We start from the raw sequence: 25,844 nt of genomic DNA, 5'->3' as shown, positions 1-25,844 counted from the left end.
GGGGGAAGGGAGTTTGTGAGGGAGGAGGTAGTTTGTGAGGGAGAAGGGGGTTTGTGAAGGAGAAGGTAGTGTGTGAGGGAGAAGGGGGTTAGTGAGGGAAAAGGGAGTTTGTGAGGGAGAAGGGGGTTTGTGAGGTAGAAGGGGGTTTGTGAGGGAGGAGGTAGTTTGTGAGGGAGAAGGGGGTTTGTGAAGGAGAAGGTAGTTTGTGAGGGAGAAGGGGGTTAGTGAGGGAAAAGGGAGTTTGTGAGGGAGAAGGGGGTTTGTGAGGTAGAAGGGGGTTTGTGAGGGAGAAAGGTGTTTGTGAAGGAGAAGGTAGTTTGTGAGGGAGAAGGGTGTTTGTGAAGGAGAAGGTAGTTTGTGAGGGAGAAGGGTGTTTGTGAGGTAGAAGGGACTTTGTGAGGGAGAAGGTAGTTTTCATGGATTGTCTTCCCAAAGGTCTGAAGTCTGTGGCCCTCCTCTAAAACTCGAGAGTCATTAATCTCACATTCATAGAGTCACGGAATTGTCATTCTGCAGATGGAGTGTAGTCAGTCTATTCTGTTGGCACCAACATCCTAGTTGATCAACATTTCATCCACTACCTTAATCATTCATCTCTTGTATTTCAGTTACATAGAACTTTGATCATGTGTGCTTATTCTTTTCAGGTCTTGGTGTGGCCCCTGCTATAGTCAACAATGTTTTCTTTTGAAGACCTTGGATATTCACATGTTGTTTGTTTTTTCTTAATGGTGTCTTCCATGGAGTGTTTTGCACTACATTGTCAATTTATGTCAATGGAATTTGGTTCTTATTCCACCTGTTGGTTTGTGTGTCATAAGTAGACTTCCTACTTCACCTTCTTGCCTATTTTGGCCTCTCTGTTATCCCCTCACTGATTCACTTATTGGTGAAACACATTTGCTGACTTCCTCAACCTGGACATTCATTCTTGCTTGATGTGATATCCTTCATTGTCATTGGTGGTTATTTATGGTAAGATGAAGATATCAGATATTTTGGTTGAACTTAACACTTCTCCATTACCTCAGCAATTAATATTTGACTTGAATTGTCATCAGCAATTGTTCACTGCACTTAGATGCAAATGTCTCAGTATAGTTGCAGATGCATCTATTTTCTGTCTATTACTATATATCCTTTCATGAGTTGTAGTCAATGTAGTTACTGCCTCTTAGTTTGGACTTTATTTTGAACTTGGTTACCATTTGGAATCTGAACTCTCTTTAGTTTGATTGCAGTGGAAAATATTTTGGCCATACTGCTGTAGTTACCTTTTTGATGGTATGAACATTTTTTTCACTTGATGAAAGTGCCTTTAGGTGATTCTACTTTTTGTTTAGGTTCTGACGTGAGCTTATGGAGCCTGGCAAAATTTTCTTCAAACTTTTCCTTGTTACTAAACTGTTTAATCTCTTCCACCTTTTGATACTCAGCAGTGAAAATTCTTTGTTGTGAAGTATTTACAGAGTTTCTAGTAATTGGTGTCTCCATGCTGGACAGTTGCTTGTAGCACACTTTGACATTAAGTGTAATGCCCCTTAGACCATGTAATTGCATTTCTGTTTGCTCGTAAAAGCATTTTTTCAACAGAGACTTGTTGTCCAGTAAAGTTGTGACACTTGCTCAGATTTCTAACTTGACACTCTTGCATCTAACAAATTTGAATGAATATATCGGAGAGCTATGTAGATGAGGGGAGTGCAGTTGATTTGGTCTGTATGAACCTCAGCCAGGTTTTTGACAAGATCTTGCAAGGCAGGCTGATTAAGAAGCCAAGAGCCCATGACATCCACAGCAGTTTGGGCAATTTTATCCAACATTTGCAGGAAGCGCAAGGTGATAATTGAAGGATGTTTTTGTGACCAGAAGTCTGTGTCCAGTGATGTACTGCAGGTTCAGTGCTGCTAAACAATGCTAAATGGAATTTCGTCCTGAAAACTGACGGGATGCATTTTGGGAGGACTAACGAGGCAAGGGAGTACACACTGAACAGTAAAACCCGAGGAAGTACAGAGGATTGGAGGGACAGTTGGATAAGCGTTAAAAAGGTAAATGGGATACTTGTCTTTATTAGTCAAGGTTTCGAGCATAAGCCCTTCATTATTCCAAATGAAGGGCTTATGTTCGAAATGTTGATTCTCCTGCTCCTCGGCTGCTGCCTAACCAGCTATGCTTTTCCAGTGCCACATTCTTCGACTCTGAACTCCAGCATCTGCAGCCCTCATTTTCTCCTCCTTTATTCATCAACGCCTTGTATACAAGAGCAAAGTGGTCATGATGGGGCTTTGTGTAACATTTGTTAGGTCCAGGATGGCACAGTGGCTCAGTGGTTAGCACTGCTGCCTCACAGTGCCAGGGACTCTGGTTCGATTCCCACCTTGGGTGACTGTCTGTGTAGAGTTTGCACATTCTTCCCGTGTCTGTGTGGTTTCCTCCCACAATCCAGAAGGTGCGCATGTCAGGTGAATTGGCCAGGGGTAAATATTGGGTTGGGGAATGGGTCTGGGTGGGTTACACTTTGGAGGGTCGGTGTGGACTTGTTGGGCTGAAGGGCCTGTTTCCACACTGTAGGGAATCTAATCTCAGCTTAAACACGTGTGGAGTTTTGGTTGCTTTACTATTGGATACCAGTAGAGAGGGTGTGGGGATATTCACTTGGAGGTTGTCTGGGCTGGAGCTATTCAGCTATGAAGGGAGACTAGGTAGGCTGCAGTTGCTTTCTTTCGAGCAGAAAAGGTTGAAACAGGATCTGATTGAGGCATATAAAGTTATGAAGAGCATTGATAGCGTAGATAGGGAGAAACTTGCCCCTTAGTGGAGGGTTAAATAACTAGGGGCACTATTTTAATGCAGAGAGCAGGAGATTTGGAGGGGATTTGAGGGTGGTAGATAGCTGAAACTTACTTCCTACAACGCTGGTAGAGGTAGGAACCCTCAAGACATTTAAGAGCTATTTAGATAGGCATTTGAAACATCATGGCATATGAACCTGGATAATGGGGTTAAAATTGATAGACACTTGATGACCAGCATGGAAATGATGGGCCAAAGGACCTTTTCCTGTGTTGTTTAGACTGTCTGATTGTGACATTTGTGACAGGCACATTGACGCACATTGCATGCTGAAATGTTTGATCTGGGTCAATGATTTCCATTAAGGAAACTGAGGGTTTACCTTCTCGTGAAGATGTTTTGTGATTGTGTGAGTAGTTTTTTTGGTCTTTTGTTTCTCTGTGGTTGTGTCCTTCTTTGGCACACTTTCTGAAAACGACCTAATTTCTTACAAGAGCCACACTCAGTTTTAAAAAATGGGCACCATTCCTGCTTATGAGGAGAAAAAAATTCATCATTATCTCCAAAAGGCCTATTCAGCTTTCAGCCAAATAAGGAAGTCAGAACCACGATCTCAAACAAAATGATTTACAAGACAGAAAAGTGATCCACTCACTGCTATAGGCTTCAGAGACTTGGACAAGACAGAGCAAATACCTCAAAGGACTTCCCATGGTAATGTGATCACAAAAAAGGTGTTCAATGTCAACGCCTCCAAATTGTTGTATATTTCCTATTTAATATGAAGAGCTGCAAGTGTAATTGCAGGCTTTTTTTTCACTAGGTGGTTCAGTGAAGTAATTTTCGAGTTTTCGAATTTTCTAATTGTTTTGTCTTTGTTATCTTGTCCTTATGAGAAAACCTAATTCACCAACGAAAATAGAAACCAACCCTTCAAATGACTTCGGTTTTTGTTCTGGCCATTTTTGTTCCCTCTCAGGAAGACAGTGGAAACCTTTCAGGGATGTCCTCAAAACATCCATGAAGATATGAAACATCCTGTCAGCTTGTTGAAGCCCCAGCTTTATCTTACCAGAATGGAAGGAGCCATTCAAGAAGCTATCAAACACATCCGGGAACACACAGAGGTGAAGTAGAGGCACAAAAGAGACCTCAGAAACCTCCAAACATCTCATCAGCCTGAGTCATGACACACCACTTTCCCCAGAGGTGGAGACATGCTGATCATACACTGGAATGATCTGCCATTTCATGGGATGGAAGCAAGTCATTCCTGATCTCAAAAGGACTGCCTGAAAAGTAGAAGATTCTTTACATGAAAGCAGCTTATTTGTTACTTGGGAGAACTTGCTGTGCAAAACTGGCTGTCTCATTTAGACAGGAAATGTACGCTATGGAATTTTAATGAGATGAGACTACATTACATTTCACATGATTATTTGCCTATTTTATCTCCAAATGAAATAAACACCAAATGTCATTATAGAAACAGATTAAGTGCACAAAACTGGCCAGAACAAACGTGCTGAATTCATTCCATCTCTTTTTTTTGGTGGTTAAGTTCTCTGAGAAGGATAAGGTAACAAAGACAAAACAATGTTAGAAAATTACTCCACTGAACCACCTAGTGTCAAGAGCCTGCAATTACACTTACGGCACTTGATATTAAACAGGGAACATACAACAATTTTTAAGAGTGATTTTTGACAGAACAGCAGAAGCAAAAATTACAATTAAAGAAAGTGACTCTTTTGCAAGTCTCTGAAGCCTGCAGGAGTGAATGGATCACTTCTGTCCTGTAAATCATGATCCTAGTCTTTCGTTTGAGATCATCTACCAATGTCTCTGCTAAATACAAGTGTGTCTAGTTGCAGCAGCCTGGAAAGTACCACCAGGGCCATGCTTCATGTTGAACACTGCAGCGCAGCATGTTTACAGAAAGATCTAAATGCTATGTGGATTGAAAAACTGGCCAGACACAAAAAAAATTAAAAGCAACACAGTACCCTAATGTAAGAGTATTTCCATCATAAAGTTTCACACAAACCAAAAAGCTGACTCACACACGAAGTTGCAATGTGGAGTGTCAAAGGTTTAACTTTTACGGTAACTTTAAAATGCAGGTTACTAGCAAACACAACACGTTGAATGATTGTTCACTGACCCGCATTTTAAGAGATACTATACATCTAACTAAAGACAAATGTCAACTCATCATATTACATATTTCCTCATAAATATTGTCTATTGTCATGCCTAGCATTTTATTCCTTATTTAACACATTAAAGGAAACAGACTGGATGACTTTTGATCTCAAATGATAACGACACACATTTAAAGTATAATAGTTGACCCAGTAGATGAGCAACCCAGTGGGTAAAGGGTTTTATTTTCCTGATTGGAATTGATTGGATACTTGTTGCAGCTCAGAGAGAAAGTTGAAGATGAGGGCTGTAGATAGGGCTTTAAACTAAACAATTGGGGTGAGGACCAGGGGTTCAGTTGCACTGAAATTAGACAATAAAAGGTAAAAGAGAAGGTTTGACTGCAGGTTAGTGATGGGGCTGATTGTTACCAGAAAATAAAAGGAAGGGGCAGATTGTGTGAATAGAGAAAACGCAGGAAGATGGATAGGGGGAATGTTGGATCAGCCATGATCCTTTTGAACAGCAGAGCGGACTAGAAGGTCTGAGCTGCCTGCTCCTGTTCCTATTGCTTATGGTCTTAAGTAGACAGCGGAAAGAGAGCTGCCAGATTAATCAGACAGCAACTGTCTGAGATTTGCCAGGATCTGACAGGGTTCCTTCATGTGTAATAACTGGCAGTTCCCAGCTGTTGCTCCAGTCAAACAATCTGCAGGAGCACTCAGTGAGAGGAATACCTTAGAGCAGACCAGTAAACACACTGGTCACAAATGGGTGGCCTGCTCCCATATCCATCAGAATGTGATCCTTCAGGGATTTCTAGCTTTTGTTAACCACAGCAAACTTTAACATGTCCATTTTCACCACTGATGCCAATGAGCATTGCATCCATTATCCTGCAACTCTCTCCCTCCCCTGCTGCTCAATTTTCCAACCATTGGTTCTCCAACTGACACATTTAAGAGGGAGAGACACTTTGACTTTAGGAAGAGGAGGGTGACAGTAAATTGCTGCTGGACCTTCTCCTATTTATTGATTTCGTCAGTGGAGCAAAGGAAGAGGAAGCAGCATTGGACCTCTTTAGGTGCAGGATAAAATCAGACCAATGAACTCCAAACATCAAAACTTGCAAATCACACACACCATGCCAAAAAGCTTGGGCATACACATTTTTAGTTCAAGTTATTTCTTTATTGCTTCTTTTAGGTTCTCATATCCGAGGAGGATCCTGGAATGATCTCCACTGTCAGCAAAATGTAGCATTTTTGTACAATGCAACCAATAACCACAGGATCAGGAACGTAGAATGGCCACAATTACCCAACTTACAGCATTATGAACAAGAATATCGAGAAAGATCAGAGAGTGGGAAAAATTGGATAATAGACTGGGGGGAAGTCAGGGGGGAATCTCTCCACAGATTAGAGTCATATAGTGGCACATAGGAGGATGGATTTGGTTATGAGACATCAGTCATCTCAATTCCAAGGCATCTCTGCAGAAGCATCTCAGGGTAGTGTTGTAGTCTCAACAATCTTCAGCTGCTTCATCAATGACTTTCCCTCCATCACAAGGTCAAAAGTGAGGATGTTCGCACATTGTTCAGCATCATCACAACTCCTCAAAAACTGAAACAATCCCTATTCAATTGCAACAAGATCTGAACAAAATCGAGGGTTTGGGCTGACAAATAGCAAGTAACATTCATGCCATGCAAATGCCAGGCAATGACCATCTCTAATAAGAGACAATCTAACTGCAGCTCCTTGACACTCAATGGTGTTACCATCACTGAATCCTCCATTTTCAACAGTCTTGAGGTTACCATTGACCAGTAAGACAACTGGACTCGCAGCATCAACACAGTGGCTACAAACGAAGTTGAGAGGATAGGAATACTGCCACAAGTAACTCACCTCCTAACTCTCCAAAGCCTGTTCACAAGGCACAAGTCAGGACTGCTATGGAATACTCCCAACTTGCCTGGATGGATGCAGCTCTAACAACATTCAAGAAGCTTGACACGATCCTGGATGAAGCAGCCTTCCTGATTGGCATCACATCCAGAAGCATTCACTTCCTCCTCCACTGACAGTCAGTAGAAGCAATGTGTATTATCTACAAGATGCACTGCAGAAATTCACCAAATATCCTCAGACAGCACTTATGCCTGCTTCCATCGAGAAGGACAAGGGCAGCAGATACATGGAACCACATGCAAATTGTCCATCAAGCCACTCACTATCCTGGCTTGAAAATATATTCGAGAGTGTGGTGCTGGAAAAGCACAGCAGGTCAGTCAGCATCCGAGGAGCAGGAAAATCGATGTTTCAGGCAAAAGCCCTTCATCAGGAACGAGGAAATGAGGCTGGGAGCCAGGAGTGGTGAGATAAATAAGAGGTGGGGGGGGAACTGGGGGAAGGTAGCTGAGAGTGCAAGAGGTGAATGGAGGTAGGGGTAAAGGTGATAGGTTCGGAGGGGAGGGAGGAGCGGATAGGTGGGAAGGAAGATGTACAGGTGGGATAGGTCATGAGGGCGGTGCTGAGCTGGAAGTTGGGAATTGGGAAAAGGTGGGGGGAGAGGAAAGGAGGAAACTGGTGAAATTCACAAATGCTTTTTCTAACCCATATCAGACATCAAAAACTGTAAGTACAACAAACTTTCAGGTACCCACCTCAATAATCGGCATTCCTTGAATAAATAATGGACTTCACCAGTTTCCTCATTTCCCCTCCCCCCACCTTATCCCAGTTCCAACCTTCCAGCGATAACCTGTCCCACCTGTCCATCTTCCTTCCCACCTATCCGCTCCATCCTCCTCTCCGACCTATCACCATTACCCGCACAGCCATCTGCCCTTCGCACTTTCAGCTACCTCCTCCCCAGCCCCAACCCCCTCCCATTTATCTCTCCACCCCCAACGCTCCCAGCCTCATTCCTGATGAAGGACTTTTGCCTGAAACGTCGATTTTTCTGCTCCTCGGATGCTGCCTGACCGGCTGTGCTTTTTCAGCACCACACTCTCGACTCTGATCTCCAGCATCTTCAGTTCTCACTTTCACCTTGGAAATATATTGCCATTCTTTCACTGTCGCTCGCTGGGTCAAAATCCTGGAGTTCTCTGGAATTTCTGGGCATTGTGGGTCAATGCACAGCACATGGACTGCAGAGGTTCATGAAGGCAGCTCACCACCAATTTCTCAAGGGCAACGAGGGATGAGCAATAAATGCTTACCAGCCAGCAATGCCCACATTCCACAAATGAATAAAAAAAATCAGGGCTAACACAGATATAATGGGCTGCTTGCTGACCTCTTGCACTGTGGCATTCTCTGATTTAGTGGAAAAAAAGCATCAAAGAAAGTCCACCAAACCTTCCATTCTCTCATCTTATCAAATATTACCCCTTATTCTTGAGCGAAGAAAAGTAATTCACATTAATATATGGAACAATCCTTGCTAGAAAATACAAGTCTGCACCAAGCAACGGCAGTTATATAAGCTGAATGCCTTACCTTCTTCAAGAACAGTGAGAATAGTCGACGCCTTTAGGCTTCCAGTTGGGAAAGTGATAAATGTACATGTATATGTTCCTGAAGAAGACACTTGTACGTTTGTGAAATGAATGTTCCCTGTTCCATTGGTTGGTGATTTTGATTCAAACTTTACAGATTCCATGGTGCGATAATTACCATATCGATGATTAGCAACTAAAAACGCACTGGAGTCATGATTGCTTTCGTTACTCCACTGTACCTGCACAATTGTAGTATAATTTCCTTCATTCAGGATGCATTTTAATGTGATATTCTCACCAGGTGAAGCAGTGACAGTTTGGTCATAATCAATGCTAATTCCTTGCGGACCTGAAAAATACAAGAAGATAACAACATAGGTACAGAATCATAGAAATCGCAATAGACAAACTGTCAACAAGAGATTTATTTTTTGATGGCATTGCACAAAAATACCAAGAGTCACTTAAATGGATCCTGACTGACAATGCTACAAAGATATTATTACATCAAACTGCTTGCACGGCTTTAACGTGAAACACACATATGGCCTGAATTGCGGACATAAGGCAAAAAATATCTGAAGCTTACATGCTGGTTAATTCACAAATAGGGGATTTTAGCTTGCTTTATGTCTGGAAATTAGCAGTCAGAAATAAAAATTAAAGTTTTTGACTTTCTGCACACTTTATGCCCCACAGAATTTTCTATTCCCCTGTTTCACTGGATGCATTCTAACTAAGGTCAAGTCAAGGGCTTGTATAAAGATAAAAAGACATATTTTGTTTCCTGCTGACTTGTCCTGTGAATACAACTTGGAACCTGGTTTGCTTTATTAATCCTCAACAGTGACAGAAAACCCTGAAAGAGTCATGCACTACAATATACAGATTGTTTTTCTCTATCACAACCAGCTTCAGTTCTGTCCTTTATAAAGTGTATGTATATTATGCTTTAGTCCTGCCCATGACGATAACATAACAATTTTTGAAGTTAAGTATTATTTACCAAACAAGGTCCATTTTCCCAACACAGCAAATTCAGTTTGTAGTTGTTAAGAAGAGAATCTTTTCTGAGGCAACAAGTGAATTTAAGTTTTGAGATGTCCTGCTGTGGGAGGCACTGCATTGAGTGTGGCATAATGTTAATGTTTATACTTAACTTTTAATTCATAACTCACCGTATAGATAAGTTAATTGGTCATTAAATGAAGGTACATGGCTTTATTAACTTTGTGGAGGAAGTGAGGACTGCAGATGCTGGAGATCAGAGCTGAAAATGTGCTGCTGGAAAAGCGCAGCAGGTCAGGCAGCATCCAAGATTCAACAAATGTGTCACCCAAATGGTAGCTGCTCATTGACAGTAATGTTGATGTCTGTGAGTTTCTGCTGAAGAGTATAATTTCTTCAGCACTGGATCTTAGCAGTTGTTCTCCTGCCTGTAGATCCTGCACATAGGGCATTTTCTCTAAAAGATTCCTCATTCCAAATCTTGTCCCTGCTGATACAAGGGGTTCCTTCCTTGTAAAGGGTGCAGTCTCACAACTTCATCAATCTCGATTCCCAAGGGAGATTCACCTATTTGAAGCTTCACCCTTCTTGATGCTTAGAAAGGCTCCATGCAGATTTAGGTCAGTGGTTTAATATCCACACAATGCCAGATGAGTGAAAACACTCTGAAACTGGAAAATTCATTCTTCTGGAATCACCTGTGTCCTTTGATATGCTGCTGCATCTATGACTTGTCATAGCTATATACTAACAGGTGGCGTGGTGGCTCAGTGGTAAGCACTGCTGCCTCACTGCGCAAGGAATCCAGGTTCGATTCCAGCCTCGGGTGACCATCTGTGTGGAGTTTGCACGTTCTCCTTGTGTCTGTGCGGGTTTCATCCGGGTGCTGCAGTTTCATTCCACAATCCAAAGATGTGCTGGTTAGGTGAATTGGCCATGCTAAATTGCCCATTGTGTTCAGATATATGTGGGTTAGGTGCCTTAATCAGGGGCAAATGGAAAGTAATCAGATAGTGGAATAGATTTGGGTGGGTTACTGTTTGGAGGGTCAGTGTGGACGTGTTGGGCCAAATGGCCTGTTTCCACACTATAGGGATTCTTTTATTCTAAGCATCTGTGATTCATGCACTAGGACACCAGATCCCACTCTGTAATCTCACATCATTAGATAATATGCTTCTTTGTTATTCCCTTTGCCAAAGTAGGCAATTTCATATTTCCCCTTATTATATTCCATTTGCCAAATATTTTCCAACTCACTTATCTACATCCCCCTGTATCCTCCTTATGACTTCTTCATAATTTGTCTTTGTTTTCAGCTTTAGTCATTTATCTTTGACTTCTTCATCAAAGTCATTTACATAAATTTGAAAAAGTTGGAATGTTGATACTGATCCCTGTGGCAGACTGCTTGTTACATTTTACCAACACTTTGAAAGACATTTAAAAAGTATTTTGTTTCCTAAATTATCTGTGGAAAATTTATCAAATAAATGGTAAGAACTAAACTGCTTATCATTAAGAGGCACAAACACTATTGTCTGACATCTGAAAAAAAATACTCTGTTAATGTGTTTTTTAAAGGGGCATGTGCGATGGGCATGATAGAAATTTACAATTGTCAACAAAGAAATAACATGCCCTTTTGAATTAGTAGATAATCTGACACCTACTGATAGCTGAATAGAGTCATGCTGAGGAATTTCCAATTTTCTAAATTAATTCCAAATCCAATGAGTATTCAGATTTCTCCAAATGTGTCCCAGAGAATAGAACTTAACCTGAACCAAATGGGATTGGTGAGCTAGAGTAGATCTCAGTGTTCTCTATTTAGGATGTTAATCCTCATATTAGAGACTGACATTTACCATTTTCAAACTCTGACAACTACTGAACATTGTGGTGGCATCAGCTGGAGTAGTTGTGAGTATAGTTTGTAATTCAATAACTTCTCTCAGGTGCCATCAGCTATTAATGTTGGGCATGTTTGGTGGTGGTGGGGGGGGGGGGGGGGGGTGCATTTAATCAACAAGTGGGACCCTGCCATTTTCCCACCTCCATCCCAATTATTTCCCAATTAATGGCTTCTTCAGAGCTTTATCCACCATCATTCCTCCATTCCCAGGTCCTTCTTCAATCTGAGCCAATAGGTGGGTGCAGTACAGGCAGTTGCCACCATCTCCCAGTGCTGCTGCTGAATATAGAAGAGCTATCAGCCTTGAACGTGCAACAATGGCCTTTTGGATCTCACCACTCTCAGTAACACTCTCTCTTAACAGTTACACGAAATGTGTATACTGTAGCAGGGAGGACCCCATGGCAGCAAAATTTAAAGCAGTCTTCAACTTATTAAAGTGTTGCTGATTACTTTTTACTGTACCTATTGGTGTTGATGGAAGTGTTTGTTGTAAGCCAATGCATTCATCACTTTGTATCAATTAACAGTGCTTTTATTTGATGGAGTTAGTTTATAGTTGGCACAGTCTGCAACTGGAAGGTGTCAATTTTGATCTCACAGATTTTGATTACACCTTTTCCTCTGGGTACAGATGTCATGACATAAAATCTGCAGCATGACTGGGGTACAATGCTGAGGCTGTACATTTGGCAGCTATCCTAAAATGAGGAAGCCAAGCAGGAGTAGGAAGAAAGAGGAGACAACTGGCACATCCATACCCTAAATGGGTCGAATGTGATCGTAAAAGTCAACACTGGCTTCGACGGGGGGTTACAATCCTGGCTCATTGCTCTATAACAGTCTCTCGTCTTATTGTCACTCAATTATGAGCCATCACATTGTCCAATAGGCCACAAACCTATAGTAAAAGCCATCACAAAATAACATTGCCACACAAACATCAGCCAGCAAAACATCCAGTATTCCATTTAATAGCCAGCAGATCACCTTTGGTGCATTTCCTTTGTCACTGTCTTGAGAGTGTCAGTAACTGGTCTAGGGCTCTAATGCAATGTTATATGAATGTGAAAAGCTGCTGACTGTCAGTGAGGGAGATTGTACATTGTCACATAGGATGCAATGAGCAGCTCTTGGCCTAGCAAGTCCAACTTGCAGGCAAGAACAAGGACACTGACAGAGTGGCAAACATGGAGAGCAGGAGTACTACCACTCTAAGAGTGGAGAGCAGTTCTGTCTCCATGGAGCTATAACTCTCCTGAGGGTGGCAGCTCAAGAATCCTAATAAGCTGTCAGATCACAGATTGATAGACACCTCGGAAATTTTCAAGTCTTGTTGAGTAATTGTTTCTACAGGTCTGGTGGCAACGGTCTGAGCTCACACTGCAGAAGACTATGGGTTGCATAGTATCAAGTTGAGGTTTCAAGACCTGTGTCTGGTCTTCCGCTGCAACCCTAGGTATTGGCGTGGTTTCAGTTCATGCTGTTATGAAATCTGAGACATTGGTTATCAGATAGCGCAAGTCGGGTCTACAAGTGTTCTCATGACATTGACCACAATGGGAAGGAGATGGTTCCAAGATTTGCACAAGCATCTGTAACAATTTGTAGTTGGACTTTTCTATGTTCTTTGTCATTAACAGCAGAAATTCTAGCAGGTTAGCCAGGGGACCAAACTTTCCAACTCTGACTCTCCAGCATTTGCAGTCCTCACTTTCTCTTATTTCTCCTTGCATGCCAATCAGCATATTTCCTAGACACCACCTGAGTAACTGCAGCAAAACAGGTGTACAACCTCAGGACAACATTGCATTTTCCACTCTGGGACCCTGCAGTCTTCTGGATTCAACATCAAGTTCAGTAGTTTTAGGACTTTCTTCCACGTCCTTTCCCATTCTCCACACACCCTAGAACTTGTCATCGCAAATGTTGTTTTCATCACAGCCAATCCCCTTTCACCTACTTATGGTCCCAATTAGCAGCTTCCATGGTTTAACGTTATCCAACACCTCCCTCATCAACCACCCCATCCCCTCAAGACTGTCTTCAGCATATGCATCCAGATTTTCCTAGCAACCAACAATTCTGATAAAGAGTTACCGGACCTGAATCATTAACTCTGCTTCTCTGTTGACATAAAAACTGAAGCAATTGCAGACGCTGTAAATCAGATATTGTTGTTTCAGAAACAGAACTGAGGAAAGGTCACTGGACCTGCAACGTTAACTCTGATTTCTCTTCACAGATGCTGCTGAGCTTTCCCAGCAGTTTCTCTTTTCTCTCTCCACATAGCTTCTGGACCTGCTGAGCTTTTTTTTGGCAATTTCTGATTTTGTTTCAGATTTCTAGTATCTGCAGTTCTTCTCTTTAACTGAGTGTACAACCTCAGCATCTTTGTATGATTCTTACCCCCTCCCTGGCTTCAGTCTATTTGTGCCCAGTGATTCACCACATTCACATCCTGCCTCCATTATTTCCACTGAAGTTTATGCAGTTCTAATATCTTAATTGCAAGATTTTGTTCAATTGTATCATCAGTATCCTCTTGCACTGGGACCTGACCTTCCCACACTCATGGACTGGAAATTGCATAACTCCTAAAGGTGTTTTCTTCAGTGGGAGCAACGCATGTAACAAAGGGTGGGTGTTTAGTCCAGCACATTTTCACCCACACCAAGCTCATCCCCGTAATGCTGAGGCTGGGCAGACATCAAAATCAGCAGCCTGTCCACATGTAAATAAGTAATTAAAGGTTAATCAAGCTTGGTTAAATAGTTCCAGTGCAACATCTATAAACCTTGGAAAAAGTTCTGTGTCAAGAGTGTGCTGTCTGCAATGGTGATTGCACTGTCCCCACGACCTGTCCTACCTGCCTATCTTCTTTTCCAACTATCCACTCCACCCTCCCCCCGCCCCCGACGTATCACCTTCATCCCCAACCCCACTCACCTATTGTACTCTATGCTACTTTCTCCCCAACCCCACCGTCCTCTCATTTATCTCTCCCCCCTTCAGGCTCTCTGCCTGTATTCCTGATGAAGGGCTTTTGCTCGAAATGTCGATTTTACTGCTCCTCGGATGCTGCCTGAACTGCTGTGCTTTTCCAGCACCATTCTAATCTAGACAATGGTGATTTCACAACAGGAGAGTAAGTTGAAAAATCATCCCAGTGTCTCTTGTGATTGTCACAAAGGCCATCCTCAATTGGTCACAAAACAGCTGACATCAGTATTATACAATTATACAAATAGGGTGATTTTTTTTTGCCTTGTGGTTTTATCTCTGGCATTGTCTGTTCCACAAAGACCAGTGAGAGCAGAACTGGTCCATATTTCTCTGTACCAGGGTACTCCTAGTTGTTTCCACATGTGGTGAATTGCCCTGTGTGGGCATTACTTGGCCACTTAAAGATTGGTTTAGACATGGGAGAATCATCCACCACCAGAAGTAAAATGCCACCTCATTCCATCTTTACTTCTTGCTGCCTTGGGAGGTCAGCGACATAATCAAAGACCCCTCCCACCCAGGTTATAATCTCTTCTGACCTCTTCTGTAAGGCAGAAGATACAAAAGCTTAAACACATGTACCAACAGGTTCAAGAACAGCTTCTTCTCCTCTGTTAACAGACTTCTGAATGGACCTCTCAAATTTTAAATTTAAATATTGATTTTGCTCTTTGTGCACCTTCTCTGCAGCCATAACATTGCATTGCTCGCTCTGTTCTATTACCCTTGTGCACTTTGGTAATGATCTGCCTGTACTCCACGCAAAACAAAACTTTTCATTGTAACTGGGTACATGTGATAATAATAAATCCAAACCAGTTTTAGACCTTAACCCCTATCCCAACAGGCTCCCTCACACCCATAAAAGTCCCACCTCCAGTATAAAAAAATCTGTTGTTTTATTTTTAGTATCATTCATTCACATAACTGCAACATCAATTCACTCATTGTTACTTATTAATTTCTTCATTCACTTCTTGGTATCAATTGGGTTGAAGGAAACCCCAGGGGTTATATTGGCAGTTTAATCCTGTAGCTTGCCCGATCATAAACTATAAAAGTGAAACTGAAATAAGGTAAACCTATTGAAGCTGGACTAGTAATGTGATTTAATCCCCAGGCAGCTGCTAGGATTAATAATGAATGCAAATTTCTCCCTCTTCACTGCTGTAACTTCAAGAGACATGTTCTGGAAATAACTGCCTACATGTATAAATAGGGTCTGCACCAAACATTGACAGCAGTTATGAGAAAATGAAAGAAGCTGGCAGGTACCATAATGTTAATAATACTATTCATTTATTCAGGTATATTCACTGAGTTCAGTGACCACACTCCAAGTCAAAGTGGGTTGTTGGCTATGAGTTAACTTTAGAGACACTTCTACAAATTAGAGCTTCTAGTTGAAAGCAGTGTTCACGCAGAGATAATCACATGAGATCTCAAGGCTAAGGTAATGTAATGGAAAGTACCAGAATGTGTTATCACTGCTGCTGCCCTGGCCATTTGTTATCAGGTTCCTGTACTGAGAAATTATGGCAGGTTAATCAAAAATGACTTGTGGATGTTTACTGATAAATACTAATGGATAATATACACAGGGGTCAGGTACAAACAGGGAACTGATACAAAATGAGCACTAGTATACATAGATGGTGAGGGGCAGGCACGCACTGTAGACTGGTAATTTCTGACAATGCCCAAGTCGATGTTAGAGGCTGCCATTGACTTACCGTGGCGGGATCCCATCACATAGAACATTGAACACAGAACATTACAGGATAGGAACAGGCCCTTTGGCCCACTATGTCTCTGCCAACTACGATGCTATTCTAAACTAGCCCTATTCTGCACATTGTTCATAACCCTCTAATCTCTGCCCATTCACGTGACTGTCTAAACCTCTCTTAAATTTTTTTTAGATTAGATTCCCTACAGTGTGGAAACAGGCCCTTCGGCCCAACAAGTCCACACCGACCCTCCAAAGCAACCCACCCAGACCCATTTCCCTCTGACTAATGCACCTAACGCTATGGGCAATTTCCCATGGCCAATTCACCTGACCTGCACATCTCTGGATTGTGGGAGGAAACCGGAGGAAACCCACACAGACACAGGGAGAATGTGCAAACTCCATACAGACAGTCACCCAAGGCTGGAATTGAACCTGGGACCCTGGTGCTGTGAGGCAGCAGTGCTGACCACTGAGCCACCGTGCCGCCCCACTGTCTTATCTCTTCTACCAACTCGCCTACCAGGCTTCTACCACTCACTATATAATAAACTTACCTCACTCGTCTCCTTTAAACATTTTGCCTCTCACTTCTAACCTATGCCTCCCTAGTAATTGAGATCTCCATCTTGAGGATAAAAATTCTGACTATCCACACTATCCATGCCTCTCATAATTTTATATACTTCCACCAGATCGCCCATCAGCCTCTGATGCTCTCGCAAAAACAATTCAAGTTTGGCCAACCTCTCCTTGTAGCTAAGAGAGTCCAATCCATGCACCATCCTGGTAAATCTCTTTTGCACCCTCTTCAGAGCCTCAGCATCCTTCCTGTAGTGTGGCAAGCAGAACTGCACACAATGCTCCAAAGCTTTCATACAGCTGCAACATAACTTGCTAACTTTTGTACTCAATACCCGAACTGATGAAATGTGCCATATGCCTCTTTATCACACATCCACTTGCATTGCCACTTTCAGGGAGCAGTGCTCTTGTACCCCAAGATCCCTCTGTATATCAATGCTCTTAAGTATCCAGCTATTTACGTTATACTTCCCTCTTGCATTTGACCTCCCAAAATTCATCACCTCACACTTGTCCTGATTAAACTCCAACTGCTGTCATTCTCTCTGCTTAAATTTCCAATCAATCCATATCCTGCTGTATTCTTTGACGACCTTCCTCAATATCCACAACTCCCCCAACCTTCATGTCATCTGCAAACTTATTAATCAGGCCTCAGTTACAACATGGGGTAAACTCTCCTGCTGAATTTAAACCAGCAATACAGAAAAGATTTATCCGATGCAGTAATCTGTAGAAAATTCGAGAGGCCAAGAACTAGTTAAAGTAAAAATTAACAACTTTATTCCTTAAAGTATAACAGAGAATGATTAACTAACAACTATTTACAACTCCTTCCTCTAACCTACCTTTTACCTTCCCTTCTTCAATAGTAGTCCGATAAAACTCCCGAATATGATTTAGAAAACAAAACTTCTTATCTCAATGCCAGGCAGCTTTCGGTTCTTCTCTGTATTTCGATCTTCTTTTCTACTTCTTGGGGATTCTGTTTCACAGATTACTGATTGATAAAGTTACCTTTAAGAGAGCTATTTTTCAGGCAGTCTTTTTACATGCTGGTGGATTGGCAGCTCTCCTCTTAACTGTTCAATTTACTCCGGCCTTATACATCCAAGGCATCGGATTGCGTCATTGGCTTTTTAGATTGTCAATGTATTAAATTCAAACTGGAATGGAGTTTGGTATTTTTCAGGGCCTAATTCAAATGTTTTTGTCATTTCTAGGCAATCAGCTAATCAAGTTGCTCGACCAAATGTTAAAATGTTTTTCAGAGTACTTTGTTCTGTCAGGCAATTCTGTTGCTTTTAATTCTCTGAAAGGTACAGTACACCCACATCTTCATAACACTCCCGCCTGAAGAGAAAAATGAACCATCATAATGAAAAGATGGTTTCATTTCTTCCAATTTTTTTTAAAAACACATTACTCTAATATACAGATAACTTTACCATAAGTTCACCTTAACTTATTCATATACCTTATATATATATATATATATATATATATATATAAAACATTAAAAAAATACAAATCACATATAAACTTTATCAGTTAAATCTGCAATAATGCATGTGTGATTACATTCTTACGATTCGCAACATGTATGTTTTTAAATCAAAAGTCTGTAACATAAGACTCCAACAAAATAGTTTTATATTCTTGTTTTTAAAACATTCTCTGAATGTAAGTGGATTGTGGTCAGTGAACACAAATGTCTACGACACATTGTTTGTAACATACACATTGTAATGTTGTAAGGCCAGTACCAAACTCAATAGTTCCTTTTCGATTGTGGAGTATTTCCTCTGGTGGATGTTGGTCTTCTTCGAAAAGTAACCAACTGGCAGTTCAATCCCATCATCATCTTCCTGTAGGAGTACGGCTTCAACTTCTATGTCACTAGCATCAGTGGTGACTTTGAAATGTTTTGAACAGTTTGGTGTAGCTAGAAGTTGTTTGGTGGTTAATATTGATTTCAAACGGTCGAATGTCTCCTGGCACGGTTCTGTCCACCGAAACTTTGTTCTTCTTCAGCAAATCGGTTAATGGTGCCACTACATTGCTGATGCTTGGGGCAAACGTCCGATAGAATCCACTGAATCCTAAAAGTTGAAGCACCTCTTTCTTTGAGGTTGGTTGTGGAAATTCATCCTCAAGGTGGCCTTTGTCTTTGCATCCCGTGGGGTCAACCTTCCATGACCGATGTTATGTCCCAAGAACATCACCTCTGCTTTCGTGAATTCCGTTTTATTTAAGTTTATCATTGGTTTTGCTTCCTGTAGTTGTTCAAAGAGCTCTGCCAACCTACTATGTGATTTTTTTCGAAGACTTACTAAAGATCACTACATCATCCAAATAGTTTGTTAACCCAGCCACAACACTGTTCATGAGTCTTTGGAATGTGGGGGTGCATTCTTCATTCCAAAAGGTATAACTTTAAACTGATAAAGCCCATTTGGGGTTACAAATGTGGAAACTTCTTTTGCCATCTCTGATAAAGGTACCTGCCAGTAACTACGCATTAAGTCCAACTTGATGATGTATCTAGCTTTTCCGACTTTCTCCATACAGTCCTCCAATCTAGAAATTGGATATGAGTCCGATTTTGTAATGGCTTTGACCTTCTGATAATCCATGAAGAATCGTTGAGTCCCGTCTGGTTTGGGAACTAAGACGATCGGCAAACTCCACTTGCTCTGGCTTGGTTTGATAATGTCCTTATTGAGTATGGCCTCCACCTCCATCTGGACCTGTCTGGCTTTGAAAGGATTAAGCCAATAGGGGTGGTGTTTTATTGGAGCAGTATTCCCTATGTCTACTTCATGTACAATAGCATTAGTCCTCCCATCTGAATCTTACATATGTCCTTATACTGCAGTAAGAAATCATTCAACTGTGTTCTATGCTCCTGAAACAGACACTTTACTAACCTGTCCCCACTCCTCAAGGACTTCTTCATTTTTTAATCTATTTTGAGGGACATCAACATCCATATCATCTGGATTTGATTCCTGACTCTCAGGGCAGTAACTAACACCTGTTTCTCCAGTCCTTTCTCTCTAGTGTAATACAGTTTCAGCGTGTTCACATGACAAACTTGATACCCTTTTCTTTCTATCTGACATCTTTACCAGATGGTTCACCTGACTCAACTTCTTCTCAATTTGATAGGGACCAGTAAACCTGGCTTTGAAGGGATATCCTATCATTGTTAACAGTACTGACATGTCATCCCCTTGGGAAAACATCCAAACCTCAGAGCTTTTATCTGCCACCTGCTTCATTCTATACTGTGCCCTCTTTAGGTTCTGTTTAGCTAATCGATTTAGATTACTTACAGTGGGGAAGCAGGCCCTTTGGCCCAACAAGTCCACACCGACCCTCCAAAGAGCAACGTACTCAGACCCATTCCCCTACATTTACTCCTACACCTAACACTACGGGCAATTTAGCAAGGCCAATTCACCTGACCTGCACATCTTTGGACTGTGGGAGGAAACCGGAGCACTTGGAGGAAACCCACACAGACATGGGGAGAATGTGCAAACTCCACACAGAATTTGCCGCAGGTGGGAATTGAACCCGGGTATCTGGCGCTGTGAGGCAACAGTGCTAACCACTGTGCCATCATGCCGCCCACGAGATTTAGTCTCTCCCTCAACTCCAATACATAATCTATGTGTGAGATCTCCGACTTTGGTCCAATCTATTTTTCTTTAATTAATTTCAAAGGGCTGCTCACTTTTTGACCAAACACTAACTCAAAGGGAGTGTACTGAGTAGATTTTGTTTGGGGCATCTCTAATGGCAAACAATATGAATGGGAAACCTTCATCCCAATCATTCGGGTAATCCCGGCAGTATGCTCTCAATGTGGTCTTCAAAGTCTGATGCCACCCTTCTCAGGCTCCCTGGGATTCAGGATGATACACACTGGATTTAAAGTGCTGTATACCTAAGCTATCCATAACCTCCTTAAACAGGCGAGCAGTAAAATTTGACCCTTGGACCGACTGAATCTCTCTGGGTAACCCATACTCTGAGAAGAAAGCTGCGACCTCCTCGACCACCTTTTTGCCTTGATACTCCGTAATGGAATTGCCTCTGGAAATCTGGGAGACACATCCATTATGGTTAACAAGTATTGGTTCCTATGTTGAGTCCTCGGGAGGGCACCTACACAATGAAGTATAACCCGTGTGAAAGGTTCTTCAAATGTGGGAACTGGCAACAAAGGGGCTGGTTTTATTACCACCTCTGGCTACCTACCATTTGGCATGTATGGCAAAAGTTAACCACATCCTTGTGCATTCCAGGCCTGAGTCTTTCATACCGCTGGGTGACCTCCTACAGGTAGTTCATATGCTACACGTGACACCTCCTGTCTGTATGCTACCGGCAACACAATCTGGTGTACTTTGGACCATTTCTCCTCTGTACTAACCTGCCGTGGTCTCCATTTCCATTTTAGGATTCTATCTGTCGGATAATAACCCTCTGGATTATTCTCTGCCTCCTTTTCGGAGTATGCATCTACGTATATATGTTTTATTATTTTGCCTTGCTGTTGCAAGTCTCTGAGCCTTTCAGGAGTAAACACTTCTGTCTGACACTCTGCTTGTTCAGGTTTTCCCAGCACCATTACATCAAACAGGGTTTCCGCTAACTGAACCTTAACTCTTTCATCTTCCTGTTTACTTTTTGCTTCGTGCTGTGACTTATGATAGTGGGATCCAGTTACCACACAGTCTGGGCAAATACCAGGATGTTTTTGTTTTAATTCCTCAGTTTCTTGGTCTTCCTTGGATGTCACTCCCACCTTGGATCCTGCCAAATCATTCCCAAGAACAAACTGAATTCTTGGCTTCATTTCTGATGAAGGGCTTTTGCCCAAAACTTCAATTTTCCTGCTGCCTGGCCTGCTGTGCTTTTCCAGCAGAACTCTAATCTTGACTTTAATTTCCTGGATTATCTCTGTTGTCCTTCTTAAACAAAAGATCATGTTGGCTAATCTCCAGTCTTCTGGGACCTCACCCAGAGATTAGGATATAAAGATCTCTGCCAAGGCCCCAGCATTTTCGTCCCTTGCCTCTCTTAGTGTCCTGGGCTAGATCCCATCAGTCCCTGGAGATTTATCTATCATAATGTTGTCCAAGACACCTAACATCTCCTCCTTCTTAATATTGACTTCCCCTTAAATATCAACATACCCCTCCCTAACTTTACCATCATCCATTTCCTTCTCGTTTGGGAATCCCAATGAGAAGTACACATTTAAGGACCTCACCCACTTCCTCTGGCTCCACACATAATTTCCTTCCTTTGTCATTGCATGGACCTACCCTATCCCTAGCTACCCTCTTGCTCTTGATATATGTACAAAATGCTTGGGATTCTCCTTAATCCTACTTGCCAAGGACATTTCATGGCCTGAGGTTGCCTTCCTAATTCCTTGTTTAATTTCTGTCCTGCTTCATTTATATTCTCAAGCCCTTGGTTGATTTCAGTTTCCTAAACCTTACCTATGCATCCTTTACCTCTGAAGACTGAAGGGTGTTGCTTTGAACTTGACTGAGGACTACTGCCCTTAGGCTTTGAGATAAGGCCTTTGCTTGAAAAAACATGCCATACGTTTGGTACATATGTGGTTGGAACATGATATAATGTTGAAATTGCACAGTGATGTACAGCAACATGCCGACTCCCTTAACTGCTCACTGTTGATAACCATGGCCAGTTGTGTGGCTTTGTATCAGTGCTCACAGGCAAGGCAAGGCAGAAATACCGAAGGTCTGTTTGAAAGGGCAATGTACTAATAGGAAAAGCAAGGCAGGGATGTTATGAGCACCCAGAAAATGGGTGAGCATTCAGAAAGCAAAGTAGGAACCCTGAGTTGCAACTTGGTCCAATCTATGAGATGATTGCTCACTCCTGTGTGCAAATGTTCTAGCAACAGCATTGTAATGTAAGGTGCCAGGGCCCTCCAAGGTGCAGCATTGAAGTGCAGAACCACACTGTAAGTTGATTCAAGATATGCCATCAGGATGTACCCAGGCTGGTAAGGTTTCAGATCCCAAAGTTGATGGGCAGGGGGCACATATGGTCATGGAGAAAGTGAGGACTGCAGATGCTGGAGATCAGAGCTGAAAATGTGTTGCTGGAAAAACGCAGCAGGTCGGGCAGCATCCATGGAGCAGGAGAATCGACTTTTCAGGCATGAACCCTTCTTCAGGAAATCCTGAAGAAGGGCTCATGCCCAAAACGTCGATTCTCCTGCTCCTTGGATGCTGCCTGACCTGCTGCGCTTTTCCAGCAACACATTTTCAGCACATATGGTCATGGTCTAATAGAGCGTGTCTTGAGATGTTGGTGTCCAATAAAGGGCTCAGAGGAGAAAATGGTGAGCCAGAGTCACACAGGCACTCCCTCTGACTTTCACATTGGGAAGTCTCAGTGTCAGGTTTCTATCTAGTAGGTGGAAGAATTGGAAACCATAGATTAATGAAGCAAGATTAAATAATAATGAGGCTACTCATGAGTTATAAGCCACGAATCTTCATGTACATGAAGCATTTTTTTTCTTGATGTCAAGAAGCTCCTCATTGAATATCTCACTTGATTTTCCAAAAGTTTTCAACACGGCCCAAGTCATTCAGGGCAAGGGAAGATTTCACCTGTTAAGAAAATTTGACAATAAACTACATGACAGAACCAAATCTTTATTTGAAAAGGTAAGTTTTCAGAAGCATCCGAAGGATTGATTAGTAAGAACTGAAGAAACCAAGAGAGGATTTTTCACAGTTTAGGGCCCAGATGGCTGGAGGAATACTCACCAATGGCAGAGCAAAGAAAATAGGGAAAGTGCAAAATTCTAAAATTCTGACATCTTGAAGGTTTGTGAGACCTGTGTAATTACAGAGATAGAATGAACTGAGGCTATGGTTTGCTTTGTCAATAATGGTGACAGTATAGAAATTGAAGCATTGCTAGTCTGGTAATTAACATAGATCAGTAAACAAGGGGGATAATGTCTGAACAAGATTACTGATGGGAGCTAGGATTTAGACAGCAGATGAGATGAAATTAAGAATAGCCAAAGTTAGAGGTCACTGATGGCTGGTACAGAATGGTGGCTGGTACAGAATGGTGGCTGATACACGTTGAGAACTGGTACAAAGAGTGTGATTAAGATCTCATTATAGCCACAATCTGACAAAACATTTCCAGACACAGCTGCAATTTTGTTTTAAATAGTGAGCAGTGGGGAACTGCCAAAGCTTCCTGAGAAATCATTTTTTGCCTTTGCTTACATTCTATATTTATAGATCTGTAGTCTTGCACTTATTAGTTTACTTATTGAACCATTGCAAGAATTAATGTTTGAAATAATGCATTTCTTACAAAATAAAATGTAAATTATAGCAAAGTATTCTCTTTCTGGACTATACCAACAATGAGCTAGTCACCTCAACTTCCTGTTAGACATTTGAGGTTACTGATGCTGATAATGCTTGTTCCATGTATTAAGGATATCGGTGTCTTGACCACATCCTGAATCAGATTGTGATACAAAACATAGATGCAGCAGTTTAATGGAAAGAATGAGACTGCGGCTCAGAGTGACAGATTATTGCCTGTGATTAGAAACACATCTATCATATAAAACTAAAACGTTCACAGTTATCAGTAAAATGACATAATTGCAAAACTCCATTTGAAAACATAGTTTACGTGGCTACTCAACTCTGTAACTCCTCAGAATTACAACTTTAAACTTTCACTTTAATAATTCCATATTGTTCGAACAAATCTGAATCAATGGTGGAAATGAACAATATTTCCAGAGGTACTTATTTTGTAAAGAAATGTCCTAATATAATGGATGATATATCATTAACTTCTATCTATTTTCCATTTCAGAAGCTTGGATTAATTTAGTTAGTAAGATTTAATAGAATTTGAAGCCCCACATTGGTTATATTATAGTTATGTGCGTCTGGGGCAGGTGTTTCATCATCAGCAATTGCATGAGAAGGTGCTGTGGGGCTGTGGGGAGGTGTTGGGGATGAAGGACGAGTGGATCAGAGGGTGCTGGAGGAAACTGGAACTGTGGAATGCTCACAAAGGAGGGAAGGGCAAAATGTGTCTGGTTGTGGCATCTGAGGGAGATGTCAGCTTACAATCCTTTGGATGTGAAGGCTAATGGGGTGGTAAGTGAGGACTGGGGGAACCTACATTGTTGTAGGAGAGAAGGGAAGGGCTGAGGGCAGAAGTACAGGAGGTGGCTAAGGACCCTGTCAACCATAGTGGAGAGGAGTCCTTGGTTGAGGACAAAGGTTTTATGAACTATGCACAGTTTTGGTCTCCATACCTGAGGAAGGATGTGCTTGCTTTCAATGAACTGCAACAAAGTGTTTATAAGATGGATTGCTACAGTACGAGCTGTCTGGCCCTTGAGGAGAGTTTAACTAGAGTGGCCTTATATACATTCCTGATGAAGGGTCTAAGCCCGAAACGTCGATTCTCCTGCTCCTCAAATGCTACCTGACCTGCTGTGCTTTTCCAGCACCACACTCTCAATTCTAATCTCCAGTATCTGCAGTCCTCACTTTTGCCTGGCTTTATACACACTGGGGTAAGAAGGAATGGGATGCGGGGAAATCCCATTGAAACACAGAAAATTCTGAAAGATTTTGACAGCTATCCAGTCATCCAAAAAATCATAGAATTGTTACGGTGCAGAAGATGGCCAGATGGCCCATCATGTCTGCAGTGGGTCTCTCAGTGTTCTTGCTTAGTGTTGGACTCCAGCCTTTCCCTGAACGTCTGCATAATGCAGTTATTTAAATAATCATCCCAAGACCTCACTGAACCTACCTCTACCACATTTCCTGACAGTGCAAATCTGGGCCTCTGGCTGCGAGAAAAAGCTTTTGAAAGATAATTGTGAGTGCCTGTGCAATTTCCACTTTCACTTCCTTCAATACCCTTGGATGCATCTCATCTGCCCCAATGCCTTATCAACATCTTAACTACTATCAACTCTACCTTAGCAACTTTAAAATCGTGACTGAGTTTCTTCCTCTGTCACCGTGGTCAGGGCATTACCTGCCTTGTAGGTAAACACAACGGCAAAGTAT

General features: G+C 41.9%; 1 protein-coding gene across 1 annotated transcript in view; it reads right to left on the bottom strand.

Moving 5' to 3' along the window:
- Nucleotides 1–25,844, bottom strand: part of LOC122550456 (T-cell surface protein tactile) — a 108,232-nt gene that overhangs the window by 56,960 nt on the left and 25,428 nt on the right. Inside the window, exon 2 of the mRNA XM_043691198.2 lies at nucleotides 8,457–8,807. Within this exon, the coding sequence (XP_043547133.2) occupies nucleotides 8,457–8,807 (351 nt within the window). The remainder of the gene's footprint in view (nucleotides 1–8,456; nucleotides 8,808–25,844) is intronic.

This window comes from Chiloscyllium plagiosum, unplaced genomic scaffold (assembly GCF_037043375.1).
Source record: "Chiloscyllium plagiosum isolate Xiang-an unplaced genomic scaffold, Cpla_swu_hap1 HiC_scaffold_6, whole genome shotgun sequence".
Taxonomy (NCBI): Eukaryota; Metazoa; Chordata; class Chondrichthyes; order Orectolobiformes; family Hemiscylliidae; genus Chiloscyllium; species Chiloscyllium plagiosum.
The sequence above is the reverse complement of the archived record's forward strand: the minus strand, read 5'-3'. Positions and strand labels throughout refer to the sequence as shown.